This window comes from Callospermophilus lateralis, chromosome 19 (genome assembly GCF_048772815.1).
Source record: "Callospermophilus lateralis isolate mCalLat2 chromosome 19, mCalLat2.hap1, whole genome shotgun sequence".
Taxonomy (NCBI): Eukaryota; Metazoa; Chordata; class Mammalia; order Rodentia; family Sciuridae; genus Callospermophilus; species Callospermophilus lateralis.
In genome coordinates, this window is record NC_135323.1 from 11,576,134 (window position 1) to 11,598,969 (window position 22,836).

Sequence of the window (22,836 nt, forward strand, 5' to 3'; positions counted from 1 at the left end):
CCCACTGGACATGGGGACATTGCCCCTTGTCAGGACAACTAGGAATGGCCCCAGGCAGTGCCAGGTGTGCTCTGGAGTGGAACTGCAGCCACTTGGTGTGGGGGAGCACGGGGAGGTTCGGGGCCATCTGGGGCCCCGTTCCTGGCGATTCCTGGAGAAGTCAGGTGGTAGGTTGGGGACCCGCGGTGTCATTGGCTCACGGAGCTGTCCTGGGGGACCTTAGTGAGCCGCCCGCCCACAAGGAGGCTCAACCCTGGTCACTACAGAAGGGGCTTGGGGCAGCCCAGCCTGCTGCCCTGTCCCCACTGGGGCCTGGATTTCCACCTGCCTCTGTCTTCTGGTGAGGCTGTGGGGACGGGTGGCTGTCGCAAGAGGGCCTTCCTGCAGAGGCCAGCTGGGAGGCTCTGCCCCAGGGCAAGCAGTGACCCCGTGGCTTAGTTGTGGGATTCATCTGCTGGCTCTGAGGACCAGGCGGTGGCCCTGGATGGCTCAGCTAGTGGTTGAGATTTGCTGGGACGCTGGCCTCTGAGCACCGTGACCCCCTCTGTGGGCCTCGGGAGAGTCCTCAGGCGCGGGTGGTGCGCGTGCAGAGGCTTGTCCCTTGGCCGGGTTCCCCAGGAGCGGGGACTTCAGGGTGGCCTTTGAAGGCCTGGGATTCATTCTGTCTCCTACAGCCACTTGGCATTCTTTGGTTGACATTGATCATTACCATTATTATCATTAATCGAGCATCTACAGTGTGCTGGCCCTGTTCCCGACACTGGGGACGCAGCAGAGAGCTGGACAGACAGGCCCCGTTCCCCTGGGGCTTGCACTGGGATCTGAGTTCACGGTGGAGGCTGCAGAGAGACCCACTGGGAAGAACTGAGGTGGGTGCAAGCTACCGAAGGCCCTTGGGGCTAGGCTGACCGAGACCTCAGGGTCAGAGCCGCCAGGCAAGGTCAGGGGGGTGGGGGATGGGAGAGAGGGATCCACCGAGGGGGCACCGAGGCCCCAGGGGGAATTTACTTCAAAGGATCTGCAGGGCCTGCCCAGCACAGTCCTGCCTGGAGCACCCACAGGCTGTGGTGGGCCTAATGAAGGGCTTGGAGATTCCAGGGAGGTTCCGGCCCTGGTCCCCCTAGGAGATGGAGCACTGCCTGGTCCCCAGCCCAGGCACGGCCTTCTGATCCTCCATCCACGTTTGAGCCAACTTCAGGTTTTTAAAGGCCAAGTGAGCTCCCATGTGTGTTTTTTCCCCACGTGGCTCATCTCTGAGAACCCGGCTGGACCTCTCGGGGTGAGCTGGAGTTGGGACTCCCCCCTCCCCAGCGGCCTTTGATTCTCATGCAGAAAGTTTTCCTGGCCCACGAAGATGAGGAGGTACTTTTCTGTCAGAGGTCACGGTGACTTTTCGGCAGAGGACTAGGAAATTCCTGGTTGAGCTGGATGCGATTGGCCCCGACCCATCTGCCCGGGGGAGGATCCCGCAGGGTAACTTTTTTGAGGTTGCTGTCAATCTAAAAAAAGGTCCCCTGATAAAGGGACGGTCAAGGTCATACTTCCCCCTCCCTGCTCTGTGCCCCTGGTGGGTGATGGTGGTGATTTCTTGGAGCGACCTTCTAGAAAAATCTCTAGCTTATGCAAAGACCTATGCAGATGTGTGTACCCATGTGTGTCCCCCCCCCCCCCCCCCCAGTGGGTTCCTGTTCTAAGTGCGGATTGGCTTTCCCCCTTAGGTGCAGGCAAATCGAAAGGAAAAGGAAATACCGTTTCTGTAGCAGCCAGACACTCAGTTACGCGGCTGAGCCGGGTTCTTAGCCGCCCCCTCTGGGTGGCTGTTGGGGTCCTGTTCAGCTTTCTGGTGGCATTAATACATGCTCCTTCCTGGGCAAGCTGTATGCATGTATGCAAATCTATGTACATGACTTGGCAGACCAAGTTCTCCCAGCGGAAGCTGCTACGTGGTGGGAGTTTTGAAATTTCAGAGCTAATTGCTGTGTGGCTGCAGCAGGTGATACTCCTACTGGCAGACCCACCAGCAATTATTAAACACCTATTGTGTTCCTGGCATATCAAGATCATGGAGCAGGCTGGGCATTGACCGGTTGGGTTGCTTCCTGTATGTGGGGGCTCAAGTGGAACCTGACATTCCAAAGGGCTTAGGTCAGGAGCCCAAATAGGAGGGTGTTTTGGTTTTTGGTTTCAGTGTTTCCAAGGTGCCCTTAAATTTTGAACCTCTTTGACCTATTATTTTAAAAGTGCTGTTAGGTCAACCAGAGACCAGGGTGAAGCTTTCCTGGTGCTCCGTGGATATCATGCTGTTGAGTGAGTTTTTCCACATAAACTTTCTAGTAGAGTCTAGGGTTTTCTGATTTCAGAAGTGACAAACCGAATGGGAATATTTCAAGCAGAGGCTGGGGCTGGGGCTCAGTGGGAGAGCGCTCACCCAGCATGTGCGAGGCGCTGGGTTCGATCCCCAGCACCACATAAAAATAAACAAATAAATGAAGGTTTTGTGCCCAACTACAACTAAAAAAAATATTAAAAAAAAAAAAGAAGCCTGATCCAGTGTCTCTCCTAGCCTTCAGGACCGGGTGTGGGTCAGTCCTTTCTCTATAACTCTCACAGCATTTACACACTCAGCTAATAGGTTCAGCTCAAGATGGATTCTTGTTGTCATTCTCAGCTGTTTGAGCACGTGAGCACACGGAACCTCACTGACCCTTTATCGTGGTTGTATAGTATTCCGACCTACAGATTCGGGATAGTTGGGCTCTGTGCCTATGGATGGATCATTGCTTGGATAGGCTTCCCATTTTTCTCCCCCAGTGGACAATGGCCCCATATATATCCTTGTCCCTGGGTCAGAATTATATACATTTTTCTCATTAATAGTGTGTCCTGGTTATTTTCCAAAAGGAGGCCCTTCCCGATGGCCCGGTGTGGAAAAATGCATCTTTTCCAGGACGGAACACGACTCAGTTTCGTGGCTGTGGCGAGCGCACAGAGGCCTTATTTTCCTCTGCCTGCCCCTCATAGCGACCCTCTGTGTGCCGTTCAACACACTCCCCCGTGATTGTGCCTTCTTTGCTGTGGGCGTCTTCTTGGGTCCTTTTGGGGTGTCTGACAGGCTGGTCGTGTCTGGTTAACTTGCAGGGTCTCAGGGTGCACTGGGGGCCTTGTCCCTCTGTCATGGATACTGTAAGCGTTTTTCCCAAGTCTGTGTCTGTCAGCGTGTTAACATTGGAGTCTCACTTGTAGATTGGGTACCGTTCGGTATCTTGTGTTTTTTTTTTTTTTTTTTTCCCGCTGTTATAAGGATTTTTCAATGAGCCTGGGTGTGGTGGTGCACACCTGGAACCACAGAGATCTGGGAGGCTGAGGCAGGAGGATTACATATTGAAGGCCAGCCTTAGCAACTCAGTGAGGCCCTACGCAACTTAGTGAGACCCTGTCTCAAAAAAAAAGAGGGCTGGGGATGTGGCTCTGTGGTTAAGCACCCCTGGGTTCAGTCCCTGGTACAATAATAACAACAGTAATAATTTTCCCACGTTCTACATAACCCTTGTAATTGTGCCCTTAGGTGTCCTGGCGACAGTCCCCGTATCTGTGGACTGTAATTCACTCCCTGAGACCTGTGGTTTGACATTTAGGGTGCTCTGTTGTTTTCCCTCCTCTCCCCCCCTTCTCCTTTTAAAGAAAACACTTGTAATGGCACCTTGTGATGAGGTGCCCTTGCCTTATTTCAATACAATACCTTCTCAGGAGTGGAATGAACAGCTCAGGACCTTTGAAAAGGTGACCCTGTAGCTTTGCCTTGTTTGTTTTCTAGAATAGAAAACCCGCTGTTGTGGCCGGCCGGCTCTCGGGATGCACACTGTTGTTCTTGAGACTAGCTGTGGGCTGGGGTGTGGCTCAGTGGTGAGCGCTTGCCTGGCGGCACCAGGCCCTGGCTCCACCCCCAGCCCCAGCCCTGCAACAAAAAAACCCCAAAATAAACGGGGGTGGGGGGTGGGGGCAGGGTAGATGATGCCAGGCAGCTCTCTGGTCCCTCCAGGCAGGCTGGACCCGGTGGCCAGTTGGCCCTGGGAGAGGTGACCTGGCGGTTATTATTAGGCCGGTGTCTCCGGGAGCACATTGATAAGGCCTCCGCAATTCACTTGCCCAGGGACGTTGGCAGCAGGGGTGGCCAGGACTGCGCTTGAACTTGCTCGGGGCTCTTCCGCCCTTTACTTTGGTCCCACCAGAGGTGGGGGTGTGGGTGGCCGGTTCACCCTTGGGACAGAGCTGGCCCACCTCCAGGTCACCTTGTGCTTGGTGGGTCAGCCCCTCGTTACTCTCCAAAGGCCTCCGAGGCCACCCTGGGCCTGTTAAGCCTTGGTTTCCTCGTCCGTAAAGTGCGCTGTGATTGTGTGGGGGTCTCACGGACCTTGAGGAGGAGAAGAGGTGGCACCCCCCTCCCCAAGGAAGCTCAGTGGAGCAGGGCCCGTGGGAGGTGCCCCGCAGATGCCAGCTGGGGTCACAAAGAGGTGGCTGGATGGGCGGCCGGCCGGGGAGTGAGGGTTTCTGGTGTCTCTTCTGCAGCCTCTGGACCCAGTCTGGCCTCGGTGGGCAGGGTGCAGCCCGGGGACATCCTGATCCTTTCCTGGCTCATCCAGGGGCTGGAGATAGCTCGGGTTGGTTCTGCTAGTGCCCCAAGGTGTCCCTGCCAGGGCCCAGTCATGCACTTAAGGAGTCTCCGGCTACCCCAGGCGTCCGGTCTCAGCTCCGAAACAACGTGGCGAAGTTCATCCTGCAGGTTTTGTTGTCCTTCGGGATTAAGGAAACTTGACAAACCACCTGAATCCGGGCAGTGACATCTCTGAGCTGCTGGCTTTCTGATAGCTGTGAACACCCTGGTAATTAGATTACTCACAGGGCCTCCTCCCCCTCTCTGTGACACTGTCAGAGCCATGCTGTAAAAGAAGAGAGGGGAAGGTGACAGGTGGAATTCCTCCATTGTCACTCTGCGCAGGTTGTTTAATCTCCAGTCTCCCCCACGAGAGCTGAACTGCAGCATTTTTTATTGATGTTTGGCAGAGCTGCGAACCCAGGCCCCGGGCATGCTTGGCCAGCGCTCAGCCTCTGAGCAGCACCTCCAGCCCCTTTGTAATTTTAATTTACTTTATTTGAGGTGCTGGGGATTGACCAGGGATGCCCTACCACTGAGCTGCATCCCAACCCTTTTTATCGTGAGACAGTCTTGCTAAATTGACGAGGCTGGCCTTGAACTTGGGATCCTCCTGCCTCAGCCTCCGAAGAGGAGAGCCCTATTAAGGCAGGTTCTTCATTCTTCTTCCCATTGACTTGTGTGTCTTGGCTGTGACCTATTTTTCTTAACAGATCTGTAGTTGAAGGTGAAGTGTAAACTCGAACCTGATTGGTTAATAATTTGTTTCCCCTGGAGGCAGTTGGTCAGAGTCTTGTTTTCTAACCTCTGGGTCTGGAGCGGTCCTGGCAAGACGTGGGTTGGGACTTGGGTGAGTGGGTGCCCCCCCCCCTTCCTCAGTGCTCCTGGTGGGATGGAGACCCTCGGAGGCTCTGTATCCCAGGCTGAGTTGGTCCCCTGGTGGCCCCATCCCGTTGACAGTCTCTGAGGGGGTCCTGACTGTCCCTGGGTCCTTGGCTCTGTGCTGGGAACCCAGGGTGTGCAAACAGGGTCCCCGTCTTCCTTGAGCTTGGCCGGTGGGAGGTGGGACCCGCCGGTGCCGTGGAGGGGAGTCACTTGGTGCTGGCGGGTGCAGGGATGGTTGGTCCCAGAGAGGAGGGAGACTGTTGGATGGGGAGCCTGAATTGCAAGCTGGGTCTGTCTGACTGTCGGGCAGAGACTTAGACACAAGGGCCTAAGATGCAAGCGAATTGCTCTCCCAGGTAAAAATCTTAGCAGGTCGGGCTTCTCTGTCCCTGTAAACAGTTGAGACCCAGGCTCCCCCATCTCACTGCCCTGCTGCCTTGGGGTGCTGGCCCATCTGTGCCCACCCCCACGTGTCAGCCAGTGGGAAAGGGGAAGAGGGTGCACCCTGAGGAGTCTGTAGTCACATCCCATTGGCTGGTAACTATTCACATGGTCACATCTAGCTGCAAAGGAAGCTGGGAAATGTAGTTTTTTTAAATCTTTATTTTTATGCGATGCTGAGGATGGAACCCAGTGCCTCATGCATGCTAGGCGAGTGCTCTGCCTCTGAGCCACAGCCTCCGTCCAGGGAATGTAGTTTTCTGGAGAGGTGTGTTCCGCTAGCAATGCTGGTGGATAAGGGAGATCGGATATTGGAGGGCTGCTTGCAGTTCCCGCCACATGGGCAAAAAGCAAACGCTGGAATGTTCTAGGCTATGGAAAGCACGTGCAGAAGCCCCAGCATAACAAGGTGGCCCGTGTGGCTGGAGCTTGGAGGGAAGGGGGAGCCAGGGGCTGAGAGCTGGCTTGCAGGGCTTGGAGCAGTTTCCTTTCCCCTCTTCCTGCTGCGCCAGCGGCTCCGAGACAGGGGTGCTGAACACAGTCCTTAAGGGCAGGTGTTGGAAGAGCTAGCGACTAAGTCAGTTCCACCTTTGCTTTGTCCCTTCTCCCCGTGTAACTATGATAAGGGCTCCATTTTGTAAGTCACAGACATGGCTGGCTCCTGTGTGTCGGGGAGGATGCCACGCCCTCTCTGTGCAGACTTTGCTTTGGGCCCACGGTTGGGCTCTTTCGATCCCTGTTTTTAGATGGGGAAACTGAGGCACAGTGAAACTCGCCCAGACTCACAGGGCCAGCGAGCAGCGCGGACAGGGCTGGATGTCGGCGTTGTTCTGCGAAGGCCCCTGAGTTTTCCAGCTCAGCGGTTGGACCTCGGGGCCTGTGCCTTCCCTGAGGTTTCACCTCAGCCCCCACGGTTTTGACATTTGTGTATTTCCTCATGTCCGTTAGGATTGCAGTTGACTTCAGAAACAGAAAGCCTGGCTCCCGGGGTCCAAGTGTGAAGGTGCTCTTCTTCTTCTTCTTTTTTTAAAAAAAAAAACAAAACAAAACATATCGGGGCTTGCAGCCCCTCTGGCCTTGCTCCCAAAGATGCTGTTTCTGCCATTTTCATGGTCTTTTCCTTAAGGCCCCAAGGTAGCTGCCGTAGCACCAACCGGCACATCTAGGTTCAAGGCAGGAAGGAGGCAGGGCCACGCCAGCCTCACGTGGCCCTCTTTATTTAGGGAAGCGAAAGTCTTCCTGGAAGCCCCTCTGCCTGCACTAGAGACTCCTCAGGTTTTCTTGACCGGGACTGGGCCTCGGGACCAGCGCTGGCTGCAGGGGAGGCAGGAGGAGTGGGCATCGGGCTGTGTCCTTCTCCAGTGGGAGGTGGAAGGGAGCGAGCGGGGCAGGGCTGTGCCTGAGCCAGCCGGCAGCGCCCCGCAGCTTATCTACTGAGTACTGCTCTTTAGATCCGTGATCTCGTGTTTAACCAAAGTAAATCCATCCCTAAAAGAAGTCGCCTGTCACTCTGGGTGAAGTCACAGGTCGGCCATGGTCACATGGTGCCCCTAGTAACTATTGAAGGAAAGGAAGGCGTCCGTCAGAACCCGCAGGGAATCCGTGCCAGCACTGCCGCCCCCCAGACCCTGGATGCCCACATCCCTCGGGTGGACACGGTCGCACACAAGCTGCGCCACCCTTCTCTGTACTTAGACCGTCTCTGGGTGACTTATCGGACCTCACAGAGTACGGAGGCCACGTGAGTGGTGGTCAGACTCTCTTGTTGAGGGACCAGAGAGAAGCATGCTTTGGGTGGTCCTGCCATCTGTCAATCACCGCTGCCGTGCCGTGGGTGCATCTGCAGGTTGGTCTTGGTGGCCTGCACCCAGAGACGACACTGGGTCAGGAGCCCATCCAGGATCTGGAAGGGATGGGGAAAGGGCTGGATGTCGGCGTTGTTCTGCGAAGGCCCCATTAGCCATGGTCAGCGTGGGTCCCTGTGTAACTAGGCCTGTGGCCTGACTTCCGCTGACCTCTGGGGTGGCGTGAGGTGCTGGGCGCCGCGTCGGGCAGTGCGAGGAAGGGATTGCCCTGTCCCTCCGCCTTGAGCGTGTCTCCTTGTGATCCCACCCGAGGCTTCCTCCTGGTCCCCTGTCCCTCCGCCTTGAGCGTGTCTCCTTGTGATCCCACCCGAGGCTTCCTCCTGGTCCCAGGTCGGCACAGACGACCAGACTTTGTCCCTGTTCCCCGAGATCAGGGCCTGGTGGCCCCGGGCCTAACAGGCTGCCTGCCCCAGGGCCCTGCCGGTCCCCGCACCCTGCAAATGTAGGGGTGCTAAGGAAGCACACGAACCCTCGCCCTGGTGACCAGTGGGGACAGGGCTGGGGGGCCTTCACCTGGGCAGGGGAGGTGCAGCCAGCCGGACCGGGGACTCACAGGCCCAGAGCAACCCGTAGGCGGCTTTGAAGTGAGGAGTTGGGTACCTGTGAAGTGCCGCGGGGGGACCCATGTGGCCTTGGTGGCCGCGGGCGAGGGCCTGCCCTGGGCTGTGGGCGCTTGGCGCAGCTGCTGCTGCTAATAATTAACTCCCGGGCTGCCCAGTCCTGGGCACTGGACCAGACGCCTCCTGACTCACCTGCCCAACAGCCCTAGAGCCAGGCCCAGGTGGCAGGCCTGGGTCCCCGCCACCCAGGAGGCTGAGACAGGGGGACCAGTTCCAGGCCAGCCTGAGCAACTCAGGGAAACCCTGACTCGAAGTGAAACAGCTGGGGTGCAGCTCAGTGGCCGAGCCCCCGGGTCCTGTCCCCCAGGGTCCTATCCCCCAGGTTCGAAAAACTAGTCAAGGGACTGGGGATACGGCTCAGCTGATAGAGTGGCTGCCTCCTCGCGGGCACAAGGCCCTGGGTCCAATCCCCAGCACCTCAAAAAAAAAAAAAAAAAAAAAAAAAACAAAAAAAACCAAAATACCACAAAACAACCCCCGCCAAAAAAAAAACCCCACTGTGAGATGGGGGTTATGGTCCATGGACACGTGGGGCCTGGGAGTCAGAGAGGGAGGTTGAGTTTCCCGAGGTTGCACAGCCCGGTCTGCTGCTCCAACGGCTAAGGTGGCCCCCTCCCTCCACACTCCCTGCCCCCAGCCTGTCCCCAGCCTGTCCCCACTGCCCGTGCCGCCTGGCGAGGCTGGGTGCAGGTGAGGGTCTCTGTCTGGAGCAGACCTTCGGGTCGGGAGGCGGGCAAGCCGGGAGGCTCCCTGGGAAGGAAGGCTTGAGAGTGGGGTGCGTGCACGGGCGGGGACCGGGTGTCTGCGGGAGCAGTCGGGATGACGGTGACTCTCCAGTTTCCTGTTCTCAGCTGGATCCAAGGGACAGGGAAGCCCTAAGGTCTCCGTCTTGATTTCCCAATTTCCGGGGGGTTTGGCCACACCCAGGGTCGGCCGTCTTCCTGGGGGGTATTAAGTGCAGGTCTTCCCGCCCCGGCCCGGCCCCTGCCCCTCCCTGTCCGCCCTCCTCGCCTGGCTGGCTGGTGCAGGTCCTGTCCTACCTGTGTGCCTTGACCCTGCCTGGGGACGGCCCCTGGGGCTCCTCCTCCCCTCCGCTCTCTGGGTGGCGGTCTTGGCCTCTTGGTCCCCTGATCTCACCTCCTTGGGGAATCCAGATCTGACCTCCCAAGAGGAAATCGTCACAGCAGCTTCCACTAACAGGGTGGTCCCGGGTCCCATCTACTGTCACCCAAGTGATTTTATCCCTCTCGTCCTGGGGAGGCCGAACGTGACACGGAGCCGTGAGCCAGCCCTCCTGGACTGGACCCAGGCTGTGCGCCCTGGGGCGAGCTGCTGTACTTCTCTGTGCTTCAGTCGCTACTTCTGCAAAATGGGGACAGTGCACCCACTTCAAAGGCTCGGGCGGAGAAGTCCTCTGAGCTGGGAATTTCATCTTCCCGATGTCTCTGAAAAGGCAGGTTTCCCGCCCCCCTGCGGATGAGGAAATGGAGTGTTCCTTTGCTTTGCCTTGTGAGTCCGCCCCTCCCTGCTTTTATGGACGCCTCTTGCGGTTCCTGTGTCCCCCGGGGCCTCCGTGGGCTCCTGTCCAGGTGTCTGTCCGACCTGTGTTTAAGGTCCTAAGCTGCTGGGGGGGGTGCTTCTTTCCCAGTCCTGATGCGGGCGGGGCTCAGTCCGTAATGGGACGGGCAGGTGGACAGCCCTTGATGACGTGGCAGGTGTGGGGACAGAGGGAGAAACTGCCAGGGCAGTGGTTGCACCCGGGGGGACACTGTTGTTGGCAGGGTCGGGGACAGGGGCACAGACCTCACCTCCCACCCCCACCATGTGGATCTCAGCTGGGGGTGTCCTTGGGGACACTGCTCTGTTGTTGGCAGGGTCGGGGACAGCAGCCTGGGGTCGGGGACAGCAGCCTGGGGTCCCTCCCTTGTTTTCTGTGCTGCAGGAGCCCTTTCCCAGGGAGTTCACGGTGTCTCTGGGAAGAGCTGAAGCCTGGTGGCCCCCCGAGTGACAGTCCTCAGGGCCGGGTTCCTGCTGTCCGGGTCCCTCCACCATGGACACCTCAGACGGAGGCCGGGGGTGGACTCCAGGGTCCCAAATAGAGGCGTCCAGGCCGAGGGCACAGCTCCGTGGCCAGCGCTGGCCTGGTGTGCACGAGGCCCCGGGCCCAGTCTCGGGCAGGCCCACATGTGTGCACACACCACACACGCGTGCAAACAGAAGAATTCCAGAGGGACGCAAGGCAGCTCAGCTGGTGGCTTCGCACAAGGAGGGGCCGGTGTTTGAGGCGAGCAGGAGGGTGATGATTTTTCTCCGCACACACCCAGCCCCGAGAAGCGGAAGGCGCCGCAGGCGAGGGCCAGGGTGGTCCTGCCTCCCTTATGGCGAACTGGGACTTCACCCTGCCAGGTCCTGTCGCAGCCGGGGGATTGGGCCCCGCACATCAACCACCTTTGTGGTGACACTGGTGACGTCCCGAGTGTGCTGATGAATGACACTCCTGGTTGACCCTTTTGTTCCCTGGTACCAGGGGTTGAACCCAGGGGTGCGTGACCACTGAGCCCATCCCCAGCCCTGTTTGTGTTTTAGAAATTTTTAGACAGGGTCTCACCAACTTGCTGAGCCTCCAAATTGTGATCCTCCTGCCTCAGCCTCCTGAGCCTCTGGGATTTCAGGTGTGCCCCTTATTTTCCGGTGTCTCCTTCAACTTAGAATCATGGCGACTGCGGAGCAGCCTCCGGCAGGTCCTTCTGCCCCGCTCCGGGGTGTGTGCGAGTGGGGGGGGGTCAAGCTGCGGAGACAGAAGCCGTGCCCGTGCGGGTCCTGGCCCTGCAGGCCTCGGCGGAGGTGCGTGTTTGTGTCTCAGTTTTTAACAGATTGGAGAAGTAAAATGAAGGCAGCATGAGAGTCTGAAGGCGAGGCTGTGTCCTCCACGGAGCGTGGGCCTGAGTGGCCTTGCAGGGTCCCTCTGTGAGTTCCACACCCCGGACTCCCGGTGAGGCGTCTGCCCTTGGCTCCCCAGGGCCACCCGGGAAGGGTCAGCAGGAGGCTTCGCCGCGGACACGGTCCTGGCTTGGGTCCATTTCAAGGCGAGGGGAGGGCTTCGGGGCATGAAGCAGTGCCACCGGGTGAGGGCCGCGGTTCCAGCCGGATGCCTCATTACCTCCTCCGGGTTCCACAGATCAAGTGGCTTAAAACGATCCACTTACACTTCTAGTCGCGGGATGCGGGTGGACCCTCCTCCAGGCCCGGCTGCTCCCTGTCTGGGCCGCGCCCCCCCCCCCCCCCCCCAATGCTCGGCCTGTGGCCTCCTCTCTGCCCCTGGAGCCTGATCTCCCGCCACCCCTCCCCCTTGGGGCTTCCCCTGGGCGGCCTGTCCATCCGGGGTGGCCGCGGGCTCCGGGTCCTCCACCCCTGCACCTGCACAGCCTCCCGCCCTCAGGTGCCCGCGGGGTCAGGGCTCATACGGGGCTTGGTGCGTCTTCACTGGCTGGAGAGGGGCGTTAGTGGGGCTGGAGGACGGAAGGGCGTGGGCAGGGGCGACCCTGGAGCCGTGGGACTTGTCGGGCACCTGCGGCGTGCTCTGCCCTGGCTGGCCGCCTCTGCCCCATGTCCGTCTCCCTGTCCACAGAGGCCGAGGCTCTGTCCTCCGGCAGGGCGAGGAGCGGACAGCCTCCTCCTGACTGCGGTGGGTTGGGTGGACACAATTGGGCTCCTCGATGCTGGTGACGTTGGGGCTGTTTAGAAGCATCCCTGGTCTCTGTCCACCAAATACCAGCGACACAGCTCCTTCTCCACCGCCCCAGTTGTGACAACCAAAACTGTTTCCAGGCGTTGTCAAATGTCCCTTAGGAGACAAATGTGTTCCCATTTGTGAACTGATAGGTTCAAACGTGAATCTGTGGCACCCCCGTTATCCTGAGTGACAGTGGAATCCCTACAGTGGCCTGTGAGTCCCTCACAGCCCGACTCCTCCCTGCCTTCCTCTCATAGTACCATGGAGACATGTGGGTGTCTGTGTTATTGCTCAAAAATGCCAGACACAGTCCTACCTCAGGGCCTTGGCACGTGCTGTTTCTTCTGCTGGGAGCCCTGTCCCCTCCCTGCATGGCTGCTTGCCTTATCCCCCGTTTCCTTCCATCCTTCACTGAACTACCATCCCCCGCCCGTGCTCCTCCTTCTCTGGGCCCCTTCTGTGTACCCAGTCCCCGTGTCCTTTGTCTTATCTGAGGGTGTCCCCTGCTTGGGTTGTGGCCTCTGGGAGGGCAGGGCCTCTGTTCCTGCCACTCACTTCTGGGTCTTCCACCCCAGGGACTGTGCCAGGAACCCACGAACGCCATCTGGCCTGTTACGGCCACACTCCCAGACGCGTGCGGCCCGTGCCTGGCATGTGCCTGGCCCCTCACGGGGTCCCTGGGACATGGCCCAGGGGTTCGGTGACACTTGAGTCTCACGGAGGAGAGGAAGCAGTTGGAGGGCGTGGGCTGGAGGGACGGGGACAGGTGTTGATGGAGGGAGGGGTCTGCCTAGAGGCCTCGTGGGAGGTTGGTGTCCAGGTGGGCCGGACACACTGCCCCCTGCGGCAGCTGGGCCCCACCCTGACCTCGCCCACCCGCCGCCCTGCTCTGTGTCTCGACAGGGATCTGGGTGCTGTCCCTGGGCGTCGGGGGAGTCTGGGCATGTCCCCTTCCACGTTTCTGAGTGTTATTCGAAGCTCTGCTGAGTCTGAGGCGAGAGGAGAGTCCCTCGGCCGGCGGGGGCAGGGGGCCTCGCCGGCAGTGTGCTGGCACCTGGCACCTCCCACCCGGTGCTGCTGCCCGCCTCGCTGTGCTGGGCACGGAGCCCGGGCCTCTCCCTGTCCTGACTGTGCAGGGCCGTGGCGGGGCGAGCGCCCCAGGCTGTGTGGCCAAACAGGATCGGTGTCCGGCCGCCCGGGGCCTCTGCCCTCCTTTCTGCAGCCCCTCTTGACGCCCTGCAGGTGGCCTTTGCCAACGGCTGCTGCTGGCCCTTCCTTGTCTCAGGCCTGCGCTGGCCAGAGCTCGTGCCAGCCTGCTGGGTTGGTGTGCCGGCTCCTCCGCAGCTGCCCCTGAGACACGAGGCCTTGACGTCTGCACCCAGCACTGGCATACAGTTGGTGCTTAGCAAAAGCTGCCACTGAAGTATTAGAACTTATTGGCAGCTGGGCGCCGTGTGCACACCTGTCATCCCAGTGGCTCAGGAGGCTGAGGCAGGAGGATCGTGAGTTCAGAGGCAGCCTCAGTGACTTAGCGAGGCCCTAAGCCACTCCGTGGGACCTGCCTCTAAATAAAATATGAAAGGGCTGGGACGCCCGCTGCAGGCTCTCTGGGGTCAGGCCCCTCCTGGTCAGTGAGCCTGAGCAGGCTGCCCTGACCTGTGGACCTCAGCGTCCTCCCTGGGACAGGAGGGAGTCTGGGAGCTCGGACTGGGGAGGCCCGCGGGAGGCCCGACTGGACCAGAGCTTGGAAAACTCGGGGCCGGGCCTGGCGCGGCTGTGCTGCTGTTGTCCTTGGCGCCCAGTGAAAGTGCGCCTCCTGTTTGTTCTCGGCTCTGCGTTCAGAGGCCTCTGCCGCGATCTCCTGCAGCTGTTTATTTATCTAAAGCGTGGACGGCCTGGAGATTGTCATCGCAGCGGCACTGCACGCAGCGCAGAGAATCCCAACAGGGCAAAAGGCAACAAACCCAAGACGAATGACCGTGTCCTCCCACGGAGCTCAGCCTGCCCCCCGGGGCCAGCTTCCTCCCCTCGACTCCTTCTAAGAAAACCTCCCGTCCAGCCTGGGGGTGTCCCCGGGGCTGATGTTGGTGGGAACAGTGGGTCTGTTGGGTGGGTAAAAAGGCCACGTTTCCATTTTCTTTTTACATAGAGGCGTCTATTGGAGTCGGGCTCCTGGCCATGTCTGCCCCGTCTTCGTTTCTGTGTCTGTAAAATGGGTCCGTCCACTCCCTGCCCCTGTGTGCTGGAGTCGCTCGACAGAGTTAGACGTGGCGTCCAGCCCAGGGAACGGCAGGTGCTGCTCCCGACCTCAGTAAGCCCCTGGATAGAAGGGGAGGGCAGGCGTCCCTGGACCATCTGCTGGCTGCTCGTCGGCCGTGTGCTGGGTGAGGAGGGTCAGAGGCGGAGGTGGACCCTGCAGGGCCAGGCCCTGAGGGCAGGCGGTTCAGGCTGGTGATGGACAAGTAAGCTGGCCCTCGGGGAGAAACTGCAGGAGACGCCGAATGCGGGGCTGGATGGGGAAGCCCTCAGGATCCTGGTTCTCAGAGGCAGTAGGGAGCCATGGGGTGTTGTATTCCAGAGCAGGGGGCGACCCCGTCTGTCTCTCTCAGTTTTATTTGTGTGCGTTTGTGGGGCTGAGGACGGAGCCCAGGTTGTCACGCCTGCTGGGCGAGCATTCTCCCACGAAACCACACCCCAGCCCCGTGGCTTTTGTTAAGATGAGTGTGTAAATTTGTGGGTTTCCCTCTGAGCAGGGGACAGCCTGCTTCTGGACACACTTGGGAGGGTCTCCCAGTTCTCTGACCATGAGGAGGGAGGGGAGTTGAGCTGCCGTGAGGCTTGTTCTCTACCAGGTTGGCGGCTGGTCTGGGGGTGGCCGCCCGGGTCCTGTAGGCAGAGTCCACGTTCCTGTCACCTGGGTGGAAGGACAGTGCCTCTCCACATGTCGAATGTGCGCCCTGTGACCCAGCAGTTTCACCCGCACAGACGTGCTCTCCTGGGGGTGACCGCGGCGCCTTTGGGCTGCGGGTGGGACGCCGTCTGGTTTGCAAGAGCCGCCCAGGTCCCAGGCTGCAGGACCGTTGGAAGCAGGTCCGCCCGCCCGCACCAAGGCGCACCAAGTGTGGGTCACAGGGGACACACAAGAAACTGCCACGGGTTCCTTCTAGGGACAGGAGCCGGGTCTGGTGGATACGGGACGATGGCAAGATCGCGCTCCCACCTCGTGGTTCCAAAGGAATCAAAACGTCCAGCGCCGGACACACGTCTGCCAGTGGTGGGGTCAGGAACCCGAGGTGTCGAGGAGAGGGCGTCCCCGGTGACCCAGGAGGCTGCGCCTGGGCTCTGTCACTCCGTAGGATGCTCCTTGGCCCCGGGGGGCAGTTGGCTTGCTGGATGGGGGACAGGGTGGGCGTTAAGGAGAAGGGACTTATTTAAAAGTCTGAACGCGCCCACGTGTCACCTGTTAAACAGATTCAGAGAGAGGAGGGGGCTGGGGTGCACTCCCGGGGGGTGGACGCATGGACTTGGGGGCGGGGGGTGCACAGGACGTGGCGGGGGGATGGTGAAGAGTGGGTGATGGCTCGTGGTGGGCAGTCAGAAGTGGCCGTGGCTGGACACCTGCCTTTAGTGGGGAGGACTGAGCAGGACAGAGGGGGTCACAGCGCAGCCTGGTGACCGGCGCCTCTCAGATGCCTCACCGGGGATGGTGGCTCTGGGCCGTCTTCTCTCTAAAGGTCAGATGCCTTTGGCGTGAGCTTTGTCTGGCAGCTGCGGAGAGGCTGCCCGGTGGTAAGAGCCACCAGCAGTTTAGTTCTCGTGTCAACCGTGACCTTAAGAATCACAGGTGGCGGGAAACCAATTAAGGCCGTCGGGCCTCGATGGAAGCTGCTCCCCTCCAGGTCGACCGCCGTCTTACTGTACAAGGCTGTCTTCCAGACGCCCGGTCCGCCGACACACGGACCTTTCCGGCTTGGTTTTGTTTTGTTTTTTAACGGTTCTGTCGGTCCCGAAGCTCCCAGCTGAGCCCTGCGTGTGGCGGCCTTGGCAAGTTGGCTCTTGGGTCATGCCTCGTTCCTGGTTCTGCCCAAACAGCCCTCGGCGTCTCGGAGGAGTGACGCTGCTGGGGAGCCAGTTTGCTTCACGTCTCCAAGTCCCTCTCAAGTCAAATTATTTCTTAAGAATTTTACAACCATCGTAACTACCTTTAAAGTGCATGGTTGGGCAGTGGCAAGCGTCCCGTGGTGCATGACTCACATGCTTTTTGGGGAACAGACACTTTAATCACATTCTCAGCTTTTTTTCCTGTTTATTTTATTCTTATTTGGGAGTGCTGGAGGTCCAGGGCCCCCACAGGCCGGCAAGCCCCTGTCTCTGAGCTGGTCTCCAGCCCTCCCTGGTTTTCTTTTAAGTGAAATGATCCGGGCCGGGTGCAGTAGCACACGCCTGTCATCCCAGCAACTCAGGAGGCTGAGGCAGGAGGACGGCAAGTTCAAGGCCAGCCTCAGCAACCTACTGAGACCCTTAAGCAACTCAGCAAGACCCTGTCTCAAAATAAAAAGGGCTGGGGCTGGGGCTCAGCGGTTAGGCATCTCTGGGTTCGGCCCCTGGTACCAGAAATTTTTAAAGATTTTAAAAAGAGACGAGAGCCGCGCGCTTCCTCCCCTCTCCCTGCCTGCGTTTGGCCTGGCTGTCCAAGCTTGTCTGGTGCCCGAGGTTCCCGGTCCCTGAGCTCCTGGCTGGCCTCACTGTGTGACGGTGGGCAGGCCGGCCTCAAACTTGCAATCCTCCTGCCTCAGCCTCTCCAGCTGCTGCGATGCTAGGCCAGCACCACCGCGCCTGCCCCGGATGTTCCGATTTTTAAAAAAAGGTGTCAGAAATCATCCAAGTTTTTATAGGAGATGGTCTGATCTTAAGGGCCAGCCGCTCACCTGCTTTTTAATAATCCTGTCCAAAGTAGCAAGGAACCATTCCTGGGCTCCGCGGCCACTGTGGGGCGAGGTCTCGGATCTCTCCTTTCCCCCAGCCTCCCCCTGCGGAGGTAGAAAAGGAGACCCGCGACCTGGGTGACAGGGTTTCCCAGTTGGGCAGCTCCGGCCTCGGGTTAAATTCACATTCTCCATTGCAAACAGCGAGTGGAATGAGCTCTAGGCTGGGTCCGTCCGGGCGAGTTGTGTGTGTGCATCATGTTTTAGAAATCTGTCTGGCACGTCTCTTGTGCAAAATACAAGCTTTTCATTTTTTAAAGAAGATTTTTTAAAGTGATCGGAGCAGTTTGTTCCCGAGGCTGGGGAGTCTGAAGGTGGAAGGCGGGAGCCGCTCAGGCTGTCTGGGTGCGGATTCAGCCACAGAGCTCAGTGGCCTTGGGATACTGACACACCCTCGAACCCGCGGCACCCGTTTGCGCATCTGCAGAAGGGGCCGGGGACGTCGTTAGCTCCTAGGATCGAGGGGGGTGGTGAGTGCTGAGCACCTGGGGGGGGCGCCTGGCTCACCAGCTCAGTTCTGGTGTGAGCCATGTTCCTGCTGCTGCTGCTGACGACGACGTCCTCATTTCACAAGTCAGTGACATCCAGGGGACCCGTATGACCAAAGGGCCCCTGGAAATGGCAGTCTGTGCCGTGGTGGGACCGGCTGTGGGCTGGGGGACCTTGTCTGTCCTGTAGGGAGAGGCGAGAGGTCGCCCGCGACTGGTGTCTTGGTCCCGCCGAGCCCTGTGGGTCTGAAGGGGCGGGTCCTGGTGGCTACCCTGGGTGGTGCCCCTGCCCCGTGCCCCTGCCCGTGCCCCTGCCCCTGACCTGTGCCCCTGCCCCGTGCCCCTGACCCGTCCCCGTGCCCCTGCCCCGTGCCCCTGCCCCGTGCCCCTGCCCCGTGCCCCTGCCCCGTGCCCCTGACCTGTGCCCCTGCCCGTGCCCCTGACCTGTGCCTTGCCTGCAGGACTGGAACGTCACGTGGCACACCAGCAACCCCGACTTCCCCAAGTGCTTCCAGAACACCGTCCTGCTGTGGCTGCCATGCTTCTACCTCTGGGCCTCCTTCCCCGTCTACGCCCTCTATCTCTCCCGCCACGACCGGGGCTACATCCAGATGACACACCTCAACAAAGCCAAAACTGTGAGTGGCCGGACGTCCCCGAGGCCGAGGGGGTGGGCACCTGGGCGGGCGCCTGACGTTTCTGTCCACGTGTCTCCAGTTCACATAAAGCCTGGAGCTTTGGCAGCACTCGGGCTCGGATCCCCGCTCGGGCACCTGCGAGTCTCACTGTCCCATGTGTGCCCAGCGGACGGCAGGGCTTTCTCCAGGGGTGACCAGGTCCTCAGAAGGCCTGCCTCCCTGGTGAAAGCTATTCGCCATTTATTTCTTATTTTTTTACTTTAAAAGGGTCTTCGTTTTGAAATGGTTTCCAAGCACAGGGTCATGGCATCGTGTCCAGGACTGCCCCGTCCCTCCTGTGCCCACAGATTTTGAACCCCTTGCCCTTGGGTTGGATGAGAGCTCTTGCCCTCCATGGGTACCCATTCTGAACCATTTGAGGAGAGGTGGCGTGGGCTGGGGACGTGCCTGCCTCGTGCGCACAGGCCCTGGGCGCCGTCCCCAGCGCCCCCCGCACTCACAAAACCTGAGAAGGGGCGGCGTCCGCCACGCCCCTTGGCCCCTCAGCTTCTGCTGTGTTTATTTCCCGCCCCCCAAACAATATTCTTTTGTGTAACCACAGCACAGTTATGAAACAGGAAATTTCACAAATGGCCACTACTTAAAAAAAAAAAGAAAATCTGCTGTCTGTGTTGCGGTCTGTCTCTGACCTGCTGCTGGCCTTGGCCTTGCCAGCATCTTCCTCCTCTGGCACAGAACCCAGGCTGCAGCCATGTGCTGCTTTTGCTCATGTTTGTCTCTTTAGCTTCTTTTTAATTTGGAAGAAGTCTCCGCCCTCCTGTGTCTCTCATGACCTTGGGACGTGTGAGGGACAGTTATTCTGGAGTCCGTTCCTCAGTTTGAATTTGAGTGACGTTTTGCATCAGCTGGCTTTCTGTTACTGTGAGAAACACCTGACATAAGCAAACTTACAAAAAGGAAAGGTTTGTTTGGGCTTACAGTTTTGGAGGCCTCCTCTGTCCAGGGCTGGGCAGACCCATTGCTTTTCAGCCTGAGAGGAGGTCGCGCATCCTGGCTGGCACACGTAGCAGAGCAAACCCTATCCTCGTGGCCCAAACCAGCAGGGTCCCCAGGAAACTCCCCGCCAGGCCCCACTTCCTGAGGGGTCTCTCTCAGTAGTGCCCCGCTGGGGACCAGGTCTCTGACCCGTGGTCTTTGGGGCACAGTCCAGATCCACGGTAGAGCAGCTGGCCCCCTGCTCCTTCCTGGTTGGGTGGGTGCCGTCACTCGATCCAGGTGTTGCCTGGCCTCTCCGTGTTGGGGTGCCGTCCCCGCCACCCCCGCAGCTGACGGGCCGTGGAGGAGAAGCCGTGAGGAGTTGCGAGTGCCCTGCTCCCTCTCCTGCTCTCTTTCCGCACCAGCTGTTTGCCTCACCTCTGTCTTTCTGAGATGGGGTCTTGCCCTGTGGCCCAGGCCGGCCTTGAGCTTGAGACCCTCCTGCCTCGGCCTCCCGAGTCGCGGGGTCACAGGCTGGGGCCGTCATCTCGGCTATTGTGACTCTTTTTGATGCCGTATTTCCCAAGACCCTCGGGAACAAGGAAGCTTGAATGATCGGCCCCAGTCCTTTGCTGTGACGCCCCGCCCCAGCCCGTCTGGCTCATAGCGCAGTCAAGGCGCCTTAGACAGCCCTGCAGATGGGAGCAGGCGCCCCCCACGCCTGTCGGAGTGGCCGCAGCGGCTCTTGACCACGGGCGGGAGGCAGCGCGGAGCAGCCGCTCGCCAAGCCGTCTGGTGGCCTTAGGCACGCCTGCCTGAGGAGCTCAGCTGTCACACTGTGGGAGGGTGACCACCGAAGTGCACCTGGGAGAAGCCAGTCTGAGGGGCGAGGCCACTCGGGTGGCTCACCGCCTGGTTCCGTCCTCGTCCCCGTCCCTGTCCCCGTCCCCGGGGCTGCAGCCCAAAGCCTAACAAGCCAGTGTGACAGGCCACAGAGTGTGTAGAGCCCAGCTGTGTCACGTCTGGAAGGGAAAGACGGGGCGTGGGGGTGGGGAGAGCTCGGCACAGACGGGGTGGGGGCAGTGGGGGGGTCGACAGGGACCGTGACGAGGGACACGTGGCCTCAGGCCCTGGGCCATGGCAGAGGAGGTCCAGTACCAGGAAGGAGGCCTGGCCTGGGCTCTGGGCGGCCGTGTGTGGGTGCGGGTCCGTCCACTGGGACTGGACCCCTCAGGATGCTGGTAGCGGAGGCTGGGCGTGTGGGAGGCGGGGGAGGGGAAACGCTGACCCTGATCTTTGTGAACTTGGAGCTTCTCCAAAATCAGTCTTGGAAAGACCGTCGCTGGCTTCCCTGCCTGGGCTGGGTGAGCCAGGAGCCCCGTGTCCATTTCTTGGGGAACACTGTCTCCTTTTCAGGGATAAACCAGATTTTATCCTTCCTGGCTCAGAAACGCTCCATTAGCTTCGCACTTCTGGGAGTAAAGATCCGAAAGGCCTCCTGGTGGCCCAGAGTGCCCTGGTGGCCCAGAGTCTCCCAGTGGCCCAGAGTGCCCTGGCTCCAGGTTTCCTCCTCTGCCATCTCCTCGTGTCTGTGGCTCATCCCATAGCAGCAACAAACCCTTGGTCCCACCCCAGGGCCTTTGCATGTCCTGGGCCCTCTGCCTGCACACATTCCCTGCTTTCGACTCTCCACTCCCCTGCCGCCTGCCGAGGCCCGGCCTGTTTTCCTTCTCTGCACTGCACCATTGCTCTCGGGCAGGACGCAGGGTGCCTCTGTGTTTTCCTGATTACCTTCCACTAGAGCATCAGCTCTGAAGGCAGGGACGGCCTCTGCCTCTGTGGCTGACCCTCAGGTGACGTGGCTGACGGCATGGCTCCAGGGAGGGCTGCGGGCCGAGCTCCTTTGAGTTTGGGTGCTGGGGGGACATCAGCCAGCGAGTCCTGCCGGGCCAGGGGCGCCGCCTGGCGGGTTGGACACAGACCCCTGTGTGTGGCCTGCAGGCCGTCCACCCCAGCTGGGCTCCATGTGGCAAGGACGGGCCTTTATCTGAGGACCGTGGCCAGGGGTCTGGGGTTGGCGCGCCCCCGCGGGTGCCGGAACCTGCCGTGTTCTCTTGCAGGCCTTGGGATTCCTGCTGTGGATCGTCTGCTGGGCCGACCTCTTCTACTCTTTCTGGGAAAGGAGTCAGGGTGTCTTCGTGGCCCCCGTGCTGCTGGTCAGCCCCACCCTCCTGGGCGTCACCATGGTAAGTGGCACCGCTGGCAACCTTGGCCATCTGCCAGGCACCGCGGAGGCCCAAACCGCGGCCGGCTGAGAAGGGACGGTGAGAGCCCAGAAATCTGACTTCTTCTGAAAAACCCCGGGGACTGGCCCCGCCGGAGTCCAGCTGGACAGGGAGGTCAGCGGGGCCCGTGGGAGGGGCATGCACGCCCTTCTTGCCACGTAGGGACTGCTGCCCTCTCCCTTCCCCGAGGCGGAGTGACACCCCGTCTTCCGTGGCATTTGCAATGAAATGTCACACACTTTCCCCGCTGCCGGCTGTGCGTGAGGGGTGGGATGCTAAGCTGGACAGGAAGCAGCCCCTCCCCCTGGGGGTCCTTGGTCGGCGGGCCGTGCCCATGGGTGAGCCGCTTATTAATTGTAGCCGATCTGCTGCGAGACAGCTTCTGATCTGTCCCCTTCCGAGGGGTGGAAGCTAAGGCACAGAAAGGTTAAGGGCTTTGCCAAGGTCACACAGCCACAGCGGTAGAGCCGGGTTCCAGCTCTGGCCCAGCACCTGCCGCACTGTACCGTGTTTGTTTACCGTGACTCTTTTGTTTATTACCTGGCTTTCCCACTGGGGTTGGCTCCCTTGTGACCTCAGAGCCTGCAGGCGCTAGGAACATGACACAGGAAACAGTGGGCAAATATTGTCTTACCCTCCCCGTTCCCAGAGGGCGCGAGGTAAGGTGTGTGGCGGGACCGCGGAGCACGGCTCCCCGGGGCAGGGAGCTCGGGGAGGGTTTGCTCCACACCTGGCCTCACGCACGGGGGCACTTTCCTGCCTGAGTTCCCTGGGGGCACCCGGTGGTCACTCTCCGCCTCCCCGCCCCCCACCCTGTGGCCACTCAGGTGCTTCCCGTCCTGCTCTGAGCCTCCAGGGCACCGTGGGCCCGTCTCAGGCGGAGCGGCTGCAGTCTGGCTGCGCAGCCTGTGGCCGGGTCTGTCCTGATTCACTTACTGGGTGGCCTCACCGCCCGCTGCTGGGCCGTTCCTGGGTCGCAGGAGGCGTGGGTGGGCGGGGGGCGGTCAGTCTAAACAGTTGTCCAGATGTTCGGAGCACGTGGGTGGCACCAGGCGGGAGTCTCTGGCAACGCGTTTCAGATTGAGGTCTGGTGGCCGGCGTGTGGTCCGCGGTCTCCGGGTGGCCGTGACGTGTGGCCATTGGAGACTCCTTTGGCTGCTCCCACAGGGTGTGGACACCCCTGACCTGTGGTGGTGGTGGCAGAGCCCCAGGTGTGCCCGTCCCGCCCTGCTGTCTCCCCTCCCTTGCTGTGGACACCGGTCAGTGAAGT

General features: G+C 60.1%; 1 protein-coding gene across 2 annotated transcripts in view; it reads left to right on the plus strand.

The window, feature by feature from the left end:
- Positions 1-22,836, plus strand: part of Abcc1 (ATP binding cassette subfamily C member 1 (ABCC1 blood group)) — an 88,832-nt gene that overhangs the window by 5,226 nt on the left and 60,770 nt on the right. For both annotated transcript variants that reach the window (XR_013154593.1, XM_077106147.1), the window contains exons 2-3: positions 18,130-18,306; positions 21,402-21,527. Coding sequence is in view for 1 of the 2 variants with exons in the window: in XM_077106147.1 (XP_076962262.1) it covers positions 18,130-18,306; positions 21,402-21,527 (303 nt within the window). In the remaining variant the exon portion in view is untranslated. The remainder of the gene's footprint in view (positions 1-18,129; positions 18,307-21,401; positions 21,528-22,836) is intronic.